Source organism: Mastomys coucha, unplaced genomic scaffold (genome assembly GCF_008632895.1).
Source record: "Mastomys coucha isolate ucsf_1 unplaced genomic scaffold, UCSF_Mcou_1 pScaffold18, whole genome shotgun sequence".
Taxonomy (NCBI): domain Eukaryota; kingdom Metazoa; phylum Chordata; class Mammalia; order Rodentia; family Muridae; genus Mastomys; species Mastomys coucha.
In genome coordinates, this window is record NW_022196900.1 from 40,863,546 (window position 1) to 40,883,098 (window position 19,553).

Consider the following 19,553-nt stretch of genomic DNA (forward strand, 5'->3'; position numbering starts at 1 on the left):
CACAAGATAAAAAAATACATAAAAACAACCCAAAAGTCCAATAACTGGAGAATGGGTAAATATATTATTATATATTATTAGAATGATATGTCAAACTGTCATAAACCTATAAAATTTTGCTATAATATTTCATATGCAGCAACCCAAGTACACTTTTGAGACAGTGTTAGTGGGAGGAAAAAATCTAGTCACTGAAGCCTACTTATACAGAAATGGTTGTTCGTGAGATTCAAATTGCCTAGAGATACAGAAACAAAACTAAATTTGTCCCCTGTGTATGGAATAAGTCCCAAACAGAAATGTCCTGGTTTTCCTTTAAGCATCTAAAGGAATGTCCTAGTATGAGTACATACTAATAGGTTGTATGTGTAACTGGCTAAAATCTGAGAAAGAGAGATGAATAACTTCAGGATTTCAGGCATCTTCTATCAAGCACTGTTTAAAACAACCCCAGTTGCAACAAATGATGTAGCTGGCATACAATACAGACTCTTATTCTTTCCTGCCTTAATTATAGATATATTCCTAGCTGTCTTTTTGGTTCTTAAACACACATTTGGTTGTTTTATACAGTTTTTGTATACTTCTTGCTTGGCACCAAAAGGCCATCCAACATTGATCATGCATTCTGACAAGCTTTGTAGAGTAATCATGTATGCCAAACTCGGGCTTACATTTGAATATTGGCTACATATGTATGAGTTTTCAACTTCTGAGAGAAAACGTCTCTTTAAAAGAGAACAAGCAAAAGCTAACAGAAAACACAAGTGTTACCCTGGCCTTTGTTCGACTAAGAAAGCAATTCGTCTTGTTTCACCCTTTGTGGTGTACGGATAAAGAAAAATAAAATCACTACAATGAAAACAAAAGCTCTTCAGTGTCTCTAATACATCTTCCAAATCAGTGTGTCTGACCTTTTCTTAAGACTTTAACCATCACAAGGAAACCAGTGGGGAGGGAGTCATGTGCTGCCTAGTAGTTAAAGGGCAGGAGAATTCACTGGTGTGAGAAGGGATTAGTGAGAGCTGGAAGAGAGCACCAGCCCCTCCCAGTGTGAGTGATCTGGCTTGGGATTTACTGTCTGGCAGAAAACCACATGCAATTAACAGCTGGCATCAGGGAAAAAGCAGACGTCCGGCACTAGCTGGGAAGGAGATCAGCAGAGACACCTTCCAGGAGTTCATGGTACTGGTGAACAGCTCTGTGGTGGGTATACTGTGGCCAAAGCTCTATGAACATGAAGGGGATTGGCTTGCTAGAAAACGCTTTCCCATTCTCCTTTCATATCCGTGGTTAAATATTACTATGGTAGTCACCTGCTAGTCGATGCTTTTGGTAAATGACATCTAAGAAAAGTCTTTTTAAACTAGATTGACTTTTTTATGTATGTGTATGTACATGATATGTGTGCACAAGAGCAAGTGCCCATAAAGGGCAGAGGTGATTCCTGAAAACAAGAAGTTGGGAGCAATCTGATGTGGGTGCAAGGCTCTGAACTCAGTTCCTCTGTAAGACCAGTATGTGCTCTTTACAACTGAGCCTTCTCCCCAGCCCTAGAATAATATTCTTATGGGTAGAAATTTTAAATAAGAAAACTCAAAATACCAGGAGAGTGGATTCTGTAATCTAGATATGCCTGCAGATATTTAAAGGTGAATAATTGTTTTTACTTTTGTTTAGAAATGTTGTTGCACATGAAAGATTCCATTTCAGGAGTGGGTTGAAAGAGTATGCAAAAGAACTTCTGCAACTCTGTTTTGCCTTTTTTTTTTCAGCTGTACTTTCATCTGAGCACCCCTGTCTTCTCCGTACAAAGAGCAGCATACCAGACCTGTGTTCTGCACTCTTGCTTCTAAAAGCATGAAATCTTACAAAGTCCTCCCCCTAGCCTCTATCTTCCTTTCCCTGATGCTGTTTCATGAGGTCTGGGCTCAGTTTCCACGGGAGTGTGCCAATATTGAGGCTCTGAGAAGTGGGGTGTGCTGCCCAGACCTGTTCCCTTCCTCTGGACCAGGGACTGACCCTTGTGGCTCATCATCAGGAAGGGGCAGGTGTGTGGCTGTGACTGCAGACTCCCGACCCCACAGCCGCCATTATCCCCATGATGGTAGAGATGACCGAGAAGGCTGGCCTCTGAGGTTCTTTAATAGGACATGTCAGTGCGGTGGTAATTTCTCAGGACACAACTGTGGGACTTGCCGTCCTGGGTGGAGAGGAGCTGCATGCAACCAGAAAATTCTCACAGGTGAGTGGAAAGGCGGGGAAGGTAGTTTCACTGAGTTAGTCTGGAGGTTAGGTGAATCCTGCAACACAGAAGTCAGGAGTCACCTTAAATTCTAGAGCTCAGCCCACTTTTCCCAGTTGAACAAACTGAGGCTTAGAAAGTCAAAGAGATGTGTCTGGTATAGAGGCTTGGGATTGTAATCCACACCTTGTAACTAATGGTATTTCCATAAGTGTGAAGAGATGGCTTTGTGGATGGTAACAGTACTTGCTGCTTCAGTAAGAAAACCTGATTTCAGATTCCCAGAACCTACATAAGAATGTGGGTGTGGCCACTTATGACTGTATGCTCAGTTCTAAAGATGGGAGACAGGTCAATCCCTGGAGTTCTGAATTTTACAGGTCTAGCGAAAAAGGAATGAACTCCTGTGAAAGGCCCTGTCGCAAGAAAATGAGGTACAGAGTGATAGAGGACACCTGACATTCTCCTCTGGTCTTCACATACGTATGTCCCCTACACACACACACACACACACACACACACACACACACACACACACACACACACACACAGTATTTCCTTCAAAAATACGAAGTTCCTGTATGTTAGGAACTGATCTTTGTGACTAGAGGTCTGTATACTAATCCCTGTACATTAGATTCAGAAAGCTCAAACTCATGGATTTAGACAAACAAATCATTCCCACTGAGATCTAGCTAGCTCTAAAGAAAACAGTCTCACTTCTCCAAGCAGCTCTGGTGACTCACGATTCCTCACTGTAGTGATGGAGTTCTAGCATTTTAGATGAATGAGGAGGTGTGTGCATTATTAAACAGTAACAGCAACAGCACTTGATTGGTTTCCATGTGTCAGACATTGACCAACGGTTTTCCAAATTACCTTTTGAGACTATTATCATCCAAGCCCTGGCCTAACATGTGTGTGTGTGTGTGTGTGTGTGTGTGTGTGTATGTATGTATGTATGTGTGTGTGTCCTCTTCATATCTTTGTAAAACACAAGTTCTTTTTATCCAAATATCACATAACATGAAAATTAAACCTAAAATATATGCCAAAAGATGGATATTCTGTTTTAACCATTCTGCTGTGTTTGTGTGCCTTATTTTTCTAAGATTTATGATGTTTATAAAGTAGAAAATTCCACTGGTGGTGATGTACACATTTAATCCCAGCACTTAAAAGAGAAAAGCAGGAGGATCTCTGAGTTTGTGGCCAGCCTGGTCTACAGAATGAGTTCCATGATAGCCAGAGCTACACAGAGAAATCATGTATTGAAAAAACAAAAACAATGAAGTAGAATTTTCTTGAAAAATGCCAATAATGCACAGAAATAAATATGGCAGTCTTTTTTTGACAATAAATGACAAAGCTGCCTGTAATATTAAGAAAGCTTTTAGAAATCTTAGAGTAAATTGCTGAGACAAAGAGGGGAAAGAAGAGAGATCAGTCTAAACACAGATTTAATTAAGAGTATTTTTAATAATATACAGATTGGACATCTCTAAAGTCAAAATTCCAATATTATCCAAACTCTGAAATTTTTGAACCCCAAATGGGTGCTCCAAATGGAAAGCTCCATACTGTTAATGTTTGTTTTAAGCACAAAATAATGAAAGTGTGGTTGAAACTGTCTTCAGGCTATGTGTATAATGAGGTGTATATGAAACAAATGGATTTTACATTTAGCTTTGGACCCAATGTATATAATGTGTAATTTGGACCCAAATATAATGTATAAGAAAATATTCAAAATGTGCAAACTCCAAAATATATCTGGTCCCAAGCACCTTGGAAATGATAACCAGCTAAATAATAGACAGAAGGTCTGAACAGGTACACATGTGGCCATTAGTGGTTATTGGAGGCATAGCATGTTGTAATATGATTGTGTTAATTTCCACATCTTCATCTTTTCATGCTTAAAGTCAGGAGAAATCTTCTCGACTTAAGTACAGAAGAAAAAAGCCACTTTGTCAGGGCACTGGATATGGCGAAGCGTACAACTCACCCTCAATTTGTCATTGCCACAAGGAGGTCAGAAGACATACTGGGACCAGATGGCAACACACCACAATTTGAGAACATTTCCATTTACAACTACTTTGTTTGGACACACTATTATTCAGTCAAAAAAACCTTCCTTGGGGCAGGCCAGGAAAGCTTTGGTGATGTGGATTTCTCTCACGAAGGACCAGCCTTTCTCACATGGCACAGGTACCACCTGCTGCAGCTGGAGAGAGACATGCAGGTATGCTGACTCTGTTTTTTAGGTCCCAACATGTGACTCATTTTGTACTGAATGACGAGAATGAGCAATATCTGGGTGCCCTAGACTTTCAGACAAGATCTTTCCTACTCTGATTATTTGATAGTTTATCAACTGTGGTCTTTTGTGCAGTGAAATGAACATAATGTTCATGATGAGAGAAAAAAGGAGACCTGTTTCGGCAAGAGTTAAAAGTTGGAATTTCTTATAATTTGATAACAGAACAAAATGACTTATGAAACAAAAAACAAACAAACAAACAAAAACAAAACACTAGAAATGAAAAACCTCACTTTCCAGGTCTTCTTCCCCTGTAGAATGTGAACAGTTGCCACCCCCTGGGGAGTGGAGTACCTTCACATCTCACCCTTCCATCTATGTATAACCATCAAAACAGCTGATGGTTCGAGAGCTTAAATCCTTTCATTTTCAGTAAACTATATTTTCTATAGGCCCGAACCATTTTAGGGCTTACAGAAAACCACTCTCAAAAGCATCACATAACTGTAAAGAAACAATGGATATGTTAATTGGAGGGGTGGTAATTATTTCACTGTATTGTGTGTCTGTGTTTGTGTTTGTGTATATGTGTGTATGCATGTATATATATACTCATACACATCAAAACATAATTCGAAACATAATTTTACATACCATGTTTTCTAAAAGGACCTCAAAATGACATATTTTTAGACAGAAACTTTCAATTGAAAACTAGATTTTTGAAGGAAAATATAAAGTAGACCTCAGCTGAAGCACAGTAATGGCAAGGGTTTTTTGGTTGTTCGGTTGGTTGGTTGGTTGGTTGGTTAGTTGATTGGTTGGTTAGTTGATTCCTTGGTTTGGTTTGGTTTTAAGCAAATGCACTCAAAACACACTAACATCTCTGGTAGCATACCTATAGTATTATTGCCTTTTCACTAATAAGCTGTGTTTTGGGAAAAATACTGTTATTCAAAAAGTGAACAGTTTGGGGGTTGAGATTAGCTCAATGATAGAGAAATTGCCTAGTAAGCATTAGGCCCTAGTTTATTTATTTATTTATTATAGCATAATCCCCAGCTTTATTTATTTAGTTACTTACTTACTTACTTACTTATTTATTTGGTTGGTTTTGATTTTTCAAGACAGAATTTCTGTGTGGCCCCTGGAACTTGCTCTGTAAACAAGGCTGGCGTCGGACTCAAAGATCTGCCTGCCTCTATTTCCCAAGTGCTAAGAGTAAAGTTGTGTGCCACAACTGCCAGCCTAAAATTGTATATTATTAAATCTCAGTTATTAATGCTATAAACTAAGCTTGCTTCTTATATGAGACAACAGTCATGGATCTCTATCCTAAAGTTAAAGTCTTAAAATTTATTAAAATTACCTAAACATACAAACACACACAAAGTCTCTCCAGACTTATTTGTTAATTTGCTGAGTGCTATGTTACTATTCTAGCCATTTCAAGGGTAAATAATGGGTAGCAGAGACAGAATTGATGCACTAAAACACAGAGTCAGATAGTTGACAGGAGTCTGCTCAGGTGCACTCTGAGGGTGATTGAAGAGCCCCTCTAGTCTTCTCCGCATCATATTTTAAAGCTCTGATTACAAGAAAGACATTTAATAGATTGTGAGTAGATGAATCTGTCATCTGTAACTGACTCTAGATCTTCATTCCCTCAAGACGGTTTCTCAATGGCTCAACGAAATGAAAGGGCAGGTGGAAAGTGTGTAAAAGCTGCAGTTCTGCATGTGTAACTTCCACTTCAATGACGTATATTTTTTAGCCCAGAGCACAAGGCATCATCGTGGTCCAGGCTATGAGTGACATGTAGCACCATATGAATGTGCCCTAATGCCAAAGGCCCAACCACGGTTGTTCTTGATTGACAATGAGTTTGGAAGTTGTCACTAACTTTTGTGAGACATGATAACAGTCTTTGTATGTGTGATCTAAACCTTTGGAGATCAATAACTAGAGATACCCTGAGCAGCTCCTAACTTTCTAAAACACCCAAGGAGAAGATGCTTGCTAGAAGGGAGCTGCAATTAAAGAGCAGAAATCACCAGGTGCTTAAAAGACACAGAAGGCAAAAGCAGCTACACACTAAAACTCCCCCTCTGGAAGTAACTCCCCAAGGGCTAAAAGAAAGGCAAATGAGAGAAGCAGTGTTTTAAGGAATCTAATAATATAAGCATGTGTCCTTGGTCTCATGCATTTTCAATAACATGTGAGATAGTTTCAAAGTGGAAACTAGGTCATTGGTCTTAAGAACAATAAGCTCAGAATTCATTTCACTTCTGCTTAGCATTTTGTCTGCGAGCTTCAGGCAGATGCCTGTCTTCCTAGGTCAGCATTGCAGTGTAGGTCTCTAAACAAAACTCTTAGTGCTTTGCAAACAGAGTCTGTGTGAGACAAAGTGTGTGGTCTGTCAGCAAACTAGAATGTAACTAACTCCAGTCATCCAGACCACATTATAAACAAGGCCCCCAAAAAATTATCATTCCACAAATCACTTCAAAGCTGAGCTCGCACACTGCTAAGATTTCATGGTGTTTCAATTAAAAATAAGGAAGTGCAAGAGATTGAAAAATCAAGGATTGTGATATAACCAATAGAAACACAATTATCTGCCAATAATGCAAACAATGTTTCCCTCCAAATTATTTGGAGAAATTTCTTCATGAAGTGAGTTTCATTGCTTCTCCTGCCCATTTGACTCCCCCAACTAAATTCCAAGCTTTGCTCAATAAGGTCCTTGACTCTCTGGGATCCCAAACATGATTGACACACTCATTGATTCCTTAGTAGGTAGAGAGCTAAATGAAAAGGACACCAGAGCCAAGCAAGTCAAGACACAAGATGTAAGCAGAAGCAGGGACCACTAATGAATTTCTATGATCTAGGAGATGCTGCAGGAGCCTTCCTTCTCCCTTCCTTACTGGAATTTTGCAACTGGGAGAAATGTCTGTGATGTCTGCACCGATGACTTGATGGGATCCAGAAGCAACTTCGATTCTACTCTTATAAGCCCCAACTCTGTCTTTTCACAATGGAGAGTGGTCTGTGAATCCTTGGAAGAGTACGATACCCTGGGAACACTTTGCAACAGTAAGACACAAATGACAGCTACTACTCAAAATTCTTTATTCTATAAGAGACTGTGTTTCCTGTAAGGCCCTTCTTCAGAGTGAAACCTGCTATCTCTCTTCAGAGAATCAGTGCAGGTGCACATTGAGCACCCTAGAGACTCAAAGCAGTCCACAGGGTGCCCCTGGGAAACACAAAGTACTGGTGTATTTTGTTGATTTTCTTCAGCAATTCCATCAGTGCATTTCTAACTTCATTGTCAAAAGGCCTAGTGTAGATTAATCCTCTTAAAACATCAGAACTGCTTAGCAGTCATGTGTCTTGGGCTGGAATTTCAGTGAAAACATCTCCCAAGAACATCTGAAATGTGCAAAAATGGGAGCAGAACAAGAGGGAGAGAAGCAGAGGGAAAAAAGTCTATGTTTGTTCAGCCAGAGAACTAAAATCCAAAATGATACCTTTCATAGAGATGCCTTCTGAATAGGAAGATGTAGCAACAGCAATGCTGGCAGATTCAATATTCTCAACTCTCCTAAAGAAAGTGTCTATATGTCTGTCTGCTGTGCCTCTGCCATGGAATATGTCTGCTCTATACCAGCTTGCTCATGAGCTTTTTATTTTCTTCCATGAAACATAGTTATCCTCCCTGTGCTACTAACTGAGTTTTCATTGTTGGGGGTCTCTCCTGTTTCTTATTTTTCTTCTGCAAGCATTTCCACATATTTTAAATACTTGATTTTCCATATGAAAATTAGAGTTGTACTTTAGTTGCATTTGTGACACATTAGTGTTTGTATTTTATGCATCAATGTTTGTATTGCTTTTGAAGCTTAAAGAGAGAATAGTTATAAATAAATCAAAGGAACTAAGTATACTTTCCCCACTAGGAAAGCATTAAGCTCTGTATTAATATCTTTTAAAAATGTGATAATACACAAAAGTTCCCTTAGAAGTCTAACACCTGAGCGATTGGTTCCACCTTGTGACAGAGGAATGAAATTGAAGGTCAGCATATCCTCACTAACACATTCATCTTCCTCACCAGACTGCTATATTTAGGGCTGGGGTATTTTAGACATTTTCTAAGCATGTTGATACTGTGTGCATGCACACTCATGTGTTCATATATATGTAGATCATAAAGCACCCTCAGCCTGTCATTCTTTTGGCTTTTCCTACCTTTTTAATTTTTGATAAAGTGTCTCACTGTATAGCTCTGGCTGGCCTGCTGTTTGCTACGTAGTCCAGGCTGGTTTCTGACTCATAGAGATCCAACTGCCAGACTACTTACTGTCTCTCAGGGGCTGGGATTAACACCAGACTCCAGGATCCACTTAACTTTGAGGGATGCAGAGCAATGTTTATTACCCATCAATGGTTCATGCCCACACCTGTCTCCACCTGCTCAATGCTGATATTGCTAGTGGGCCCTAAATTACTTCATTTTCTTTTCTGTGGATTCTTCAGTCAAACTTGGTTTCAAGTACTTTACTTTTATAAGCTATCTTCCCAGCTTAGAATGAATAATTTATAAGAATAAATGAAAATATAACATAAGAGAAAAACATAAAAGTGGAAATATTTCATTTTACCATAGATTTTTCCAATCATTCAATTTAACAAGCCTCACAATATCATAAGAAGTTGAAGAGTACTTATTCTAGGATAAACAAATTTTGCAGTTACCTATTGTGATAATACAGGATGTAAGATTCAAACATTATATGTATTGAACATGGTAAAGAGAGCTACAAAGATCTCTCATGTTGCCAAGACTGACAACATGAATTCAATTCCTAAGATGCACATGGTCATCCTCTCACCTCTACGTGTGCACACATAGACACACACACACACACACACACACACACACACACACACTCAATTTCAAAACTCAAACACAGTAAGGAATAAAGAAAAATAGCCTGTATCAATCACATCATGTATCTCATAGAATAAGATTCTTACTGCGTCTTGTTCAATTATTTCTGTTTTCTATTTATGACTGAGAAGATGTTATTCATTTCTACAGTTTCATTGGAATCTTCTTCAGAAGACTGGTACATGCATGTCCTTGGATTAACCTTCCTTTGGTGATCCTATAAGTCCATTGTTATTTACTTGTTCCATTGTTATTCACTGAATTTAGTAGGTGAGAAGAGTTGAGTTAGTGACACTTGTTCTTTCAGCCTTCATACATCTGCAGTTCATCAGATGAAAAGTACTGGTTCATCTTTTACAGCATTTCTCAAACCTATTTTTCTCTTAGACATTCTGAACTTCTCATTCATTCTGATGTAGAAATTTCACAGGCCTACAAGTCATAGGATATTAATGGTTGAGTTGACAGATGTTGTCCATACGCAAACTAATATTCACAATGACTGGGGAAAAAAAACTAAAATGACTCAGTTGGCATCTTTTACTAGCCAAACTCTCAACCATGAAACTCCATGAATATTAACTAGGGTGCAGTTGCTTGCAACCAAAGTAGACAGTATTTTTCTTTCTTTGGACTTACTGATGATAATACCTCAAACAGCAATCCTCAAAATTCCATCTTGAAGTCAGACTTGAGATTTAGTGATGCCTGAAGGTTTTCTGAAGATAGTCTATACCCCCTAAGTGTACATGGACATTGCAGTCCTATTTAATGGTTGTTCTGTTAATGTAGCCATGTTATATTAATGTAGCAGGCAGACAGTGCTGTGCTAAGAATTCAATAGAAGACGTTTGTAAAAGAAGAGGAAAACAAGCTGAAGTTGCATTGCTGTCCCTCACAAGCCAATAGATTACTTGCCTTGTCCCTATGGGGCACTTATGAGTCTATTAATCACCATGGAATACTTGTGAAATGTGCTCTGAGTCATGCTTACCTTGTCCCATTTACATAAGGCTCCAGTTTTCCTCCACTTCCAGTTTAAATAAATATAACCTACTAAGCTTGGTATTTCTTCACAATAAGGCTGTGGTCTAGCTTCTCCTCCTCCTGACAGTCTGCTCTACTCCTTGCAAGCCCTCCCACCCCCCAAAGATATCCCTTTTTATAGTCACAAAGAAAGTCTCAAGCAACTCCTTGTCACCAAGAAAACACAAGGCACTGTGCCAGGAATGTTCTCATGTTCTCATGAGACAAACAGCAGGACGCTTCTGGGTCTTTGCGACTTCTCCTCTTCTAGACGAGTCATCTTGCAAAATCTCTCTGACTTTACCTATGTAAATTCTTCCCCAATCATCCAGTCGTTCAGTGCTCCCTGGAAATCTACTCTTTATTCCTCCCCCACCCCCCGTCTCCTTTCTCTCTACCTCTACATCCCTTCCTTTCTTTCTTTACCTTTCTTCCCTACTCTATACCACCCTTTAAATGGTTTAATGATGACATTAATTGATTTTTAAAAATGAGAAACATTTATTGACTGAAATATATATGCACAATATTCCAATGAGATTTGAGGATATTTTTTATTTCTTGAAGACTTATAACAGATGGCATTCAAGTGATATTTATATATGTATATGTGTGTGAAATATATATTTTCATTTTTATTTAGTTTTATAAAATTACTTATAACAAAATTCAGTTTCTTATGTACTTACGTTCTTGTAATAAAACTTGTTGCAACTTAGCAGTACTCACACCCCCGTCTTTCACCGTGATTATTATTTCCTTCAAATGTTTTTTAAATATCAAGTTGTCTCAATTCACGGAAGTAGGAAAACATAATTTAGATGTGTTTCACAGTAAACATGTCTTTTCATAAGGATCCATTTTTCAGTGTTTTAGCTATATAAAGAGAGCAATGCTCAGACCTGTAGATATTCTTTATGTACATTCCTTTCCTCCCTAGGTACTGAGGGTGGGCCAATCAGGAGAAACCCAGCTGGAAATGTAGGGAGACCAGCAGTGCAGCGTCTTCCTGCGCCACAGGATGTCACTCAGTGCTTGGAGGTCCGTGTGTTTGACACACCTCCTTTTTATTCCAATTCTACAAACAGCTTTCGAAATACAGTGGAAGGCAAGTAAATAAAATTGGTGTTTTGAATTAATCCAATTGGAAGAGCAAGTTGAAGTGTCCCAAATTAGATGGCTTTGAAAAGGTTTTGAAAGCCATACTGATCACGTGGGCTCATGTGAACTGGCTGTTGATTTTGATTCAGTCACAATTTCTGTTTCAAAAATATCAGAATCCATTTGGCTATGAGAGAAAACCCATGGGGAATTCCGGCTTAAACTTTTTTTTTTTTTTTTTGGTATTTTCAAGACAGGGTTTCTCTGAAACTCACTCTGTAGACCAGGCTGCTCTCAAACTCAGAAATCTGCCTGCCTCTGCCTCCCAAGTGCTGGGATTAAAGGCGTGTGCCACCACCGCCCCACTCTTAAATATCTAGAGCCTCTTTAACTTTAGTGCCTGACGGTTATCAAGCCAGCGTGTGTAATAAAGTTGTCCTGCTGCATTGACAGATGACTTCCATAAAATTGTTTCTTTACAAAATAAGATTAACAGTTCTTTACATCCCAATTACTTGACAGCCTATATGGGCTGGTTTGTTGAGAAGTTTTATTTAGGTTACTTGGTATAAAATTTTAAGATCTATAAAAGTTTAAATAAAGGTCTACTGAAGTTTAACTTGATGTTTCTCATTTCATAACAACTAAAGTATTTTGAAGAAAATGCACAATTCAAATAGGTGCAATGACTTTTCTAAGATAGCCAATAATTATTTATATATATATGTATATATGTGTATATAAATGTATATATATGTGATATATATATATTTATATATATATAAATGTGTATATATATGTATATATGTGTATATATACATATATATATATATATTCAAATTTCTAAGGGGATATATGTCTTACTTAATTTTGTTTGTTACTGTTGAAATTTCCCTTGAGTTCCTGCATGACACTTGTTAGATGCACCAACCCCCTTTCTCTCCTATGATCTGAAATATGTAAGACATAAGTCCAATTGCTACTTTTAATATTGTGCTCTTTAATCAAATTTGTGTACACTCCTTATGTTTGTTTAAATGGTATTCACTCACGGACCAAAGTTGATTCAATATTTGCTTCAGCACTTACCTCATATAGGTAAATGGGTATCTATAAAGCTAAAGTGCTCATTTTTAGAGCAATAGACTATGTTTTCTGAGTCAAAAAAATATGGATTAAATGTATTAAAAATGAGTAAGTTAGTGAATGTATATTCATGACAGCTCAACCCAATCACACTCATTTAATTTAATCCCTAATCACAAGCCCTCTGCTTTCTGACCTACTTGACCTTAATCCTTGTCAGCCTAAACATGTAGATGTACTATGAAAATTACTTAATGTTTTGAAAGTAAAACTTTCCCAGTTTATAGAAAAAAAAGTGGGCAAATTGTGACACATTAGCATCCCCACAAAATCATTTCTCTAAAAATACATATGCTGGCACTCATTGCAAAGGAGGAAGGTGGGAAAGTGTCCAAGACAGAGCTCCCAGTGGTCGCAGGAGTAACTGGAGGGTTTCCACTGTCTCTGTTTCCATGAAGAACAATCTGTGCTTTGTCAAAATTCAGCACTTACACATTCTGACTATTATCCTCTGCAGGTTGTTTTGTTAACCTAAAAACTAGATTTGGAATGCCAGGCTACCAGCTCAGAATTAACCTAGTTCTGACTATAGTAAGCAAATGTCATCAGCCAGGGCTCCAGAGAGGCAACACTGTTATAATGAGGCGATATTTAGCCTGGTGAGCATTGACAACCTTTTTTCTAATTTAATTACTGCTGTTGACTATCAATGTTATCTCCTATTTTCACCCTTACTTTCAAATGTAGGTTACAGTGATCCCACAGGAAAATATGACCCTGCTGTTCGAAGCCTTCACAATCTGGCCCACCTCTTCCTGAATGGAACAGGAGGACAAACCCATTTGTCTCCCAATGATCCTATTTTTGTCCTCCTGCATACTTTCACTGATGCAGTCTTTGACGAATGGCTGAGGAGGTATAACGCAGGTGAGATGATTTCCTATGTTTTCTGCAGGCTTTGCAAAGAGCTTATCCTGAAGGTGTGGCTATCAATTTAAGCTAGTCCTTGACACCTATAAAATATGCTCCAAAAATAAAGATGCAGTGGCTCTCACATCCAGCCCTTGCCAAATTCTCAAAACCACCTTGAAAAGTGCAGAAGTCTTTCAGTACAGTAACCAATAAGAAGACACTAGAGGCATTTTTGTCATAAAAAGATGACTACAATGTGTCCCAAGTTTTTATATTTTCTAACAAACCTCCTCATTGCATTTTTAGAATAAATGGAAGGATGTTGCAGATCTTTTCTGGGGTTTCACAAAAGACTAAACATGTCATATCCATAATCTGCAGTTCTGTGCTGTATTACTTTATGACCTCATAGAAATGGAAATTTGCTCTACTTGAAAAGTTAACTGTTTTTATATCACACCATAGGAAATCTCTTTTAAATTCATTTCAATGCCTTCTTTAAAGTATTATTTTAGAGACCTGATTTACCGCATTCCTACTCAGCTAAGAGAAGTGCAATGCTTTTCCAAACCGTGAAAGGGCTTCCACTGGTTTAAACATCATAAAATGTCATACTTTGAAAATGTTCTGCATGTGAGCTGCCATGCCTTTCTTATGCACACATGATGCTGAAGGTTAGCGCTTTGTTGCTGTATCTTTCTAGTGAGGGCATTCGCACTTCTTTGTGTGTGACAGAAACCTCTATAGCAACCTGTTCCAGGCTATTAACCTATGTGCTGGTCAAAATATATTACTCTGTCAGAAACCACTGAAGAAACAAATAATTTGCCATATATGGTAGTGCCTATAATTTTGACAATCAGAAATTCGAGGCAGAGGATTTAGAGTTCAAGGCCAGCCTGTGCTACAAGGGAGGTACTGGCTCAAAAAAAGAAAAGTCAGACAGGAAGTTTACACATAAATTCAATATTTTATAAATTAGTATATATAATTGGTATCCTGCCTCATATTTCATGTGTATTTAGATACGTAACAACAACAGAAAATTAATTGCTTATAGTGTTAGTTTCCATCTGAGTCATTATTCTATCGCTGTAAAGAGACAACATGATGCAGACAACTCTTATAAAAGAAGTCATTTAACTGGTTGCTTACTTAATTAACAGTTTCAGTGGGTGAGTCTATTATCATGGTGGGAAGCAGACAGGTGTGGTGCTGAAGCAGTAGCTGAGAGCAAGAATAGGGACTTAGCAAGAATCGCTAGAGTTCCACAAAGCCGAAGACCTTTTGAAAGTCCTGGAAAGAGCCCAGGAGCAGAAACGATGGGGTTGTTTTTCCAAAGTCTACCAAAGGTTTTAACTGTTGCAGGGTCTTCATAAATCAGAATTGTAGAACTATAAAAATCAGAAGTCAGAATAACAACATTGAAAAAACTAAAATAGGTGGTTGTCTTACAATATGATGCTACAGGATCCTATTGTTGGACACAAAACAGTGCAGTTCAGCACAGACAAATGCTCTCAACAATTATATTCATTCTTATTTATGAATTTTTATGGGTTTGATTACTTTTTTGTTGTTTGGAGTCACTACACAGCCCTGGCCTAGAACTAGCTATGTAAGACTGGGTGGCCTCAAACTTACAAAAATCTGCCTGTTTCTGCCTCTCACCACTACTATTATAAATCTGAGTAACGTACAATTCAATAGCCCACTTTTATTATTTTAGAATTACTTTCAAACATAGTGTTCCAGAACTCCATGCATTATATTTTAGAAAAATCAGTTTGTACATTTCCAAAATGATTACTTCTTCTTGAGCTATAAAGGAAATGGAGCAATCATAAATCCTTTCCTGAACAATAGATGAGCTCTTAATGTTTCCTGGACAACATTCTAAGCACCAGAAGTAGCATCCAGAAGTGCTGTTCTTCTGGAATTTTCCTTTACTGTTTGTTCATAGAAATTAAGATAGATGACTATAAATAAACACAGTATAATAGAAAGTGGAAAGTTGTTGTAGGTAAATAAAATCAGAAATAAGATTGAGAATTATGTGAAGACAAATGGAATATCATCCTAAAACAAAGGAATTTGAAGGAGCCTGATACAGCTGGAGTAGATGGGCCTTGGGAAGAGGAGGTGAGAGGAAGTTGGCTCAGCAAAACAATGGGAAGACACTCAAGCTCAATGCATTACAGCCTTGGAGAAATGGGGATCTTTAGAAGGATCTTACAGAGAGAAGTTACCTGTGGTTCAATTGGGAATGCTGTTTTTGCTATGACTCCTCTGCTCATTTTAGTGAACTTTATCCCATAGCAGAAACAAACTGAATTGAGAGTGAGCAAGTCAGAATTCAACAGACAGGGGAAATGTGAGTTTAAAATTGTAATTGAATTACAAACGTCAGCATAGAACTTTCATAGATTACTAGTACTATAGCAGGATGTGGAGCTTTGAGGACTGGAAGGTGGCCTCTTTGGTCAGTGGACCAATATTTAGCACCGGCAGGCGCTCAATCTATTTAAATAAGTGCTGTATTTCTTGGAGTACATGGTAAAGCTAAAGACACAGAAATACAAAAGCCTTTGCCATTTTGGTACCTGACTTTTTCTCAAAGTAAATGCTGAACCATCCTTTCATGACTCCACAGATACCAAGTCTCCTACAAAAGGACACTCTTCACCCTTGATGGCCTCTTGCATGCCAGGTGTCCTCAAAGAAGCAGTTAGTGCCCCTCTGAGGCACAGATCCATCTCTGGTTTGGGGGTATTCTGTTTGGTGTTTAATAGCACTCATGCAAATACAGATTAACAAAAAAAAACATAGCTCACTTTTGACACAAAGAACCTATCCTTACTATTATTATTAATCACAAAAAAAAACACACTAAGAGATAAATGCCTTCTGTTGAAATAGCTGATTTAGATAGAAGGAAAGGAGACAACAGGGAACAGTGTTCTAGAGATCAGATTCGAATTTTAAGAAGCTTTTGCTAACAGTAAAGCATAGGAATCAATTTAATACTGATTTCTGTCAAACTAAAGTGAAAAAACTAGAAATATTAAAGAGATACAATTGAGTTCAAGGACAACCATCTGCCAAGTTTGAATTACACACCATAATGAAGAAAGGGCAGGTCTGGCTCTTCATTGACTGAAAAGTATGTTTTGTGGATTAATTTAAATTAACTTGTGTGGTTTGAAAACTGAAGACCTGAGAATCTTATACAGAAGTATAACCCATGTTTTGTCAAGACAAGTGCTGGTGCCACATTCTCCCTGTTCTGCAGAGATACTTGCCTTGTGACTATACTTGATGTAAACTATAAAAACACTTTCTATGTGTTTCTTGCACATTAACCGCCTTCAGAACATAGAAACCACTCTGATATCAACTTCCTGTCTGCTAACAAGCTGCCTTTGGAATATTTTAGATATTTCTACCTTCCCATTGGAAAATGCTCCTATTGGACATAACAGGCAATATAACATGGTACCATTCTGGCCTCCAGTTACCAACACAGAGATGTTTGTTACTGCTCCAGACAACCTGGGATATGCTTATGAAGTTCAATGGCCAGGTCAGTCTTGTCAGTGTATTTTTACTGTGGTGTTCTCCAGAAGCAAATTTGCCATCTTGAAAGTAAGGTCCACACAATTCTGAGTTTAGTGTGTTCTATTGGATATGAAACTCTCCCATGAATTCTTACTTGGGAATAAAAAAAAAAACTGAAAAGTTATCGCATAATGAGTACTCAGTTTGTCCCAGGACTGAAATAATTGAACAGTACTCTATCTTACTTGATCATCATAGTCTTTGGAGATGAGTAAATAAAACAACTAAAACATTAGAAATTAGTTCTAATACTGAAAAGGTTATGTTTTAAGTGAAGGATGCCATGAGTTGTAAGCTTAGACACTTGTACAGGGAAAGGTTGTTGAAATATTCAAAACATTTTTTCTAGGATTTTAAAATTCAAGACTTTTAACTCTAAGTTTTCCTCAACAAACAGAACCTAGGAAAGGATCACAGAATATGGGACTTGAAAAGGCTGGGCTCTAAAACTAGCAGTTCTTCCAACAGCCCATTAACCCTGGGCAGGGTCTCAATTCCTTGACCTATCATGTCTTTAACTTTAGAATGGCAATAACACTGACCTCAATGTGCCTCACTCACAGAAGGAATTAAGGATTACTTTCAAGATGACAGGTGCTAGGCTCAGGTAATACAGCCAAGGAAAATTAAATATGAAAATTAAATATGGTCTCTGCTACAGTGCCTTGAACAATGCATAATTGTAAGCTGTCCATTTTTGGTGATAACTATTTTAATATTTATTTTACTCTCATCTCATTTTTCAAACAGGTCAGGAGTTTACTGTACCTGAACTCATTGCCATTGCTGTAGTGGCTGCATTGTTACTTGTAGCTGCCATTTTTGGGGGTGCTTCTTGTCTGATCCGTTCTAGAAGCACCAAGAATGAAGCCAACCAGCCTCTCCTCACTGATCACTATCAACGCTATGCTGAGGAATATGAGGAACTCCCAAATCCTAATCAATCCATGGTCTGACCCCCCATGCCTGTCCTCTCATGCAGCAGGTTGAGAAACAGCCTGAATGAAAGACAGCTGTCGATCATATTTCTTTTGCTTCCTTCTTTTCTTTCATGGTTTGGAATTAAAGCACTGCTTTTCAACGATGAGAATTCAGAATCTTTTCGGTAGGTTTTAATTATTAGTTTTGTTGAAGATGGCAAGTTGTACCAGCTCCATGATATCTGAGAGGATAATGTGATGAACTTTGTAGTATTCTAAAGATTGCCTACATGCTATGAAGAACTGATGCTTTGTTTGCACAGGAAAATAAGTTTGATGTAAAATCTGTACTTCAAATATATGAGTGGTCATTCTTATGGAGTTAACATGTGAATGTATTGTTATTATTGGTACTAATCAAAAGATATAAAAGCAGCCATGTTGATTAGTTAAAATAAATTCCATGACATTATAAACCAATAGAATTCTGATTATCTTTCCGAAACTGGTCTCATTTTTGATGTCAGCATACATTACTTGGCCTCAGGTGCAAGGCCACAAGAAGGTCACAGTCAAAGTCACACTTTGTACCGATGAAAGCTTCACTTACTGGAACACAGCTGCTACTGCATATTTGCCAATGTGTTCCCTAGCTCGGTTTCTGGACACGAAACTGCCTTGCTACAGTTCACTTCCTAATTCTCATATCTTAGAGGCCTGCAAGGAAGGTATAAGTCAGAGCACACCATGTTCTGTGCATCTTATCAAATGTTCTATTTCATTTCAACAACATTGTTTCACCACTTTTCAGCCTTCTGTGTATTTCGAAATAAATATAATAAAATCTTATTTCATTGATTCCAGGTTTTCAGAAATGTTTTCTTTGTTCCTCCTATCTTCATTTAAGACAACATCTAACTCTGTTATCCCAGATGAACTGAAACTCTCTATCTAGACCAGGCTAGTCGAAAGTTCATGGAAATCCACCTGCCTCTGCCTCCTCAGTCCTCAAATTAAAGAAGTGTTCCACTATATCAAGCCTTCGTGTTATATTCGAACATGATATGCATTTTTCTTTAGTTTTGTGCTCTTAAACAATGTTCCAAAGATGAACTATTCAGACTAGTCATAACAAATATTCTAATTAAAATGGTTCAAAAGCAAAAATAGCAATAATAATTGTAACCCAGAAGAACAGGGAGAAACAAGATTAAAGTTACATTCACTAGGTGTCTTTATTTAAGCAATATCACAGCTATATAGAATGGAATATATTAAATGGTATATATAAAAAACAGTGCTCTTACATTTTTCAGCTAGCACTATTCACTTGATTCTCTTCAATCATACCTTACATGTTAAAATATTACATCTTTATTTATAACATTTTAGAGATGTTTATAAATGTTGGTTTTTATT

At 37.7% G+C, this 19,553-nt stretch overlaps 1 protein-coding gene across 3 annotated transcripts; it reads left to right on the forward strand.

Moving 5' to 3' along the window:
* Window positions 1-1,008: 1,008 nt before the first annotated feature.
* Tyrp1 (tyrosinase related protein 1) lies at window positions 1,009-19,004 on the forward strand. 3 transcript variants are annotated; one of them, XM_031376785.1, is made up of 8 exons: window positions 1,009-1,191; window positions 1,776-2,245; window positions 4,171-4,493; window positions 7,406-7,610; window positions 11,438-11,605; window positions 13,432-13,611; window positions 17,033-17,179; window positions 17,965-19,004. In XM_031376785.1, the coding sequence occupies exons 2-8, from the start codon at window positions 1,861-1,863 to the stop codon at window positions 18,168-18,170; spliced, it is 1,614 nt and encodes a 537-aa protein (XP_031232645.1). In that variant the 5' UTR covers window positions 1,009-1,191; window positions 1,776-1,860; the 3' UTR covers window positions 18,171-19,004. The 3 variants fall into 3 exon arrangements, with proteins under 3 accessions (XP_031232645.1, XP_031232646.1, XP_031232644.1); XM_031376786.1 differs by having other exon boundaries at window positions 1,009-1,185; XM_031376784.1 differs by having other exon boundaries at window positions 1,009-1,206; window positions 17,965-18,991.
* The last annotated feature ends 549 nt before the right edge of the window (window positions 19,005-19,553 follow it).

Bases quoted from the DNA above. Each gene is read 5' to 3' on its own strand.
- Tyrp1 (XM_031376785.1), top strand. From the start codon at position 1,861: ATGAAATCTTACAAAGTCCTCCCCCTAGCCTCTATCTTCCTTTCCCTG. The intron at 2,246-4,170 runs GTGAGTGGAAAG...TCATGCTTAAAG, and splicing joins CAACCAGAAAATTCTCACAG to TCAGGAGAAATCTTCTCGAC. The intron at 17,180-17,964 runs GTCAGTCTTGTC...TTTTTCAAACAG, and splicing joins TTATGAAGTTCAATGGCCAG to GTCAGGAGTTTACTGTACCT.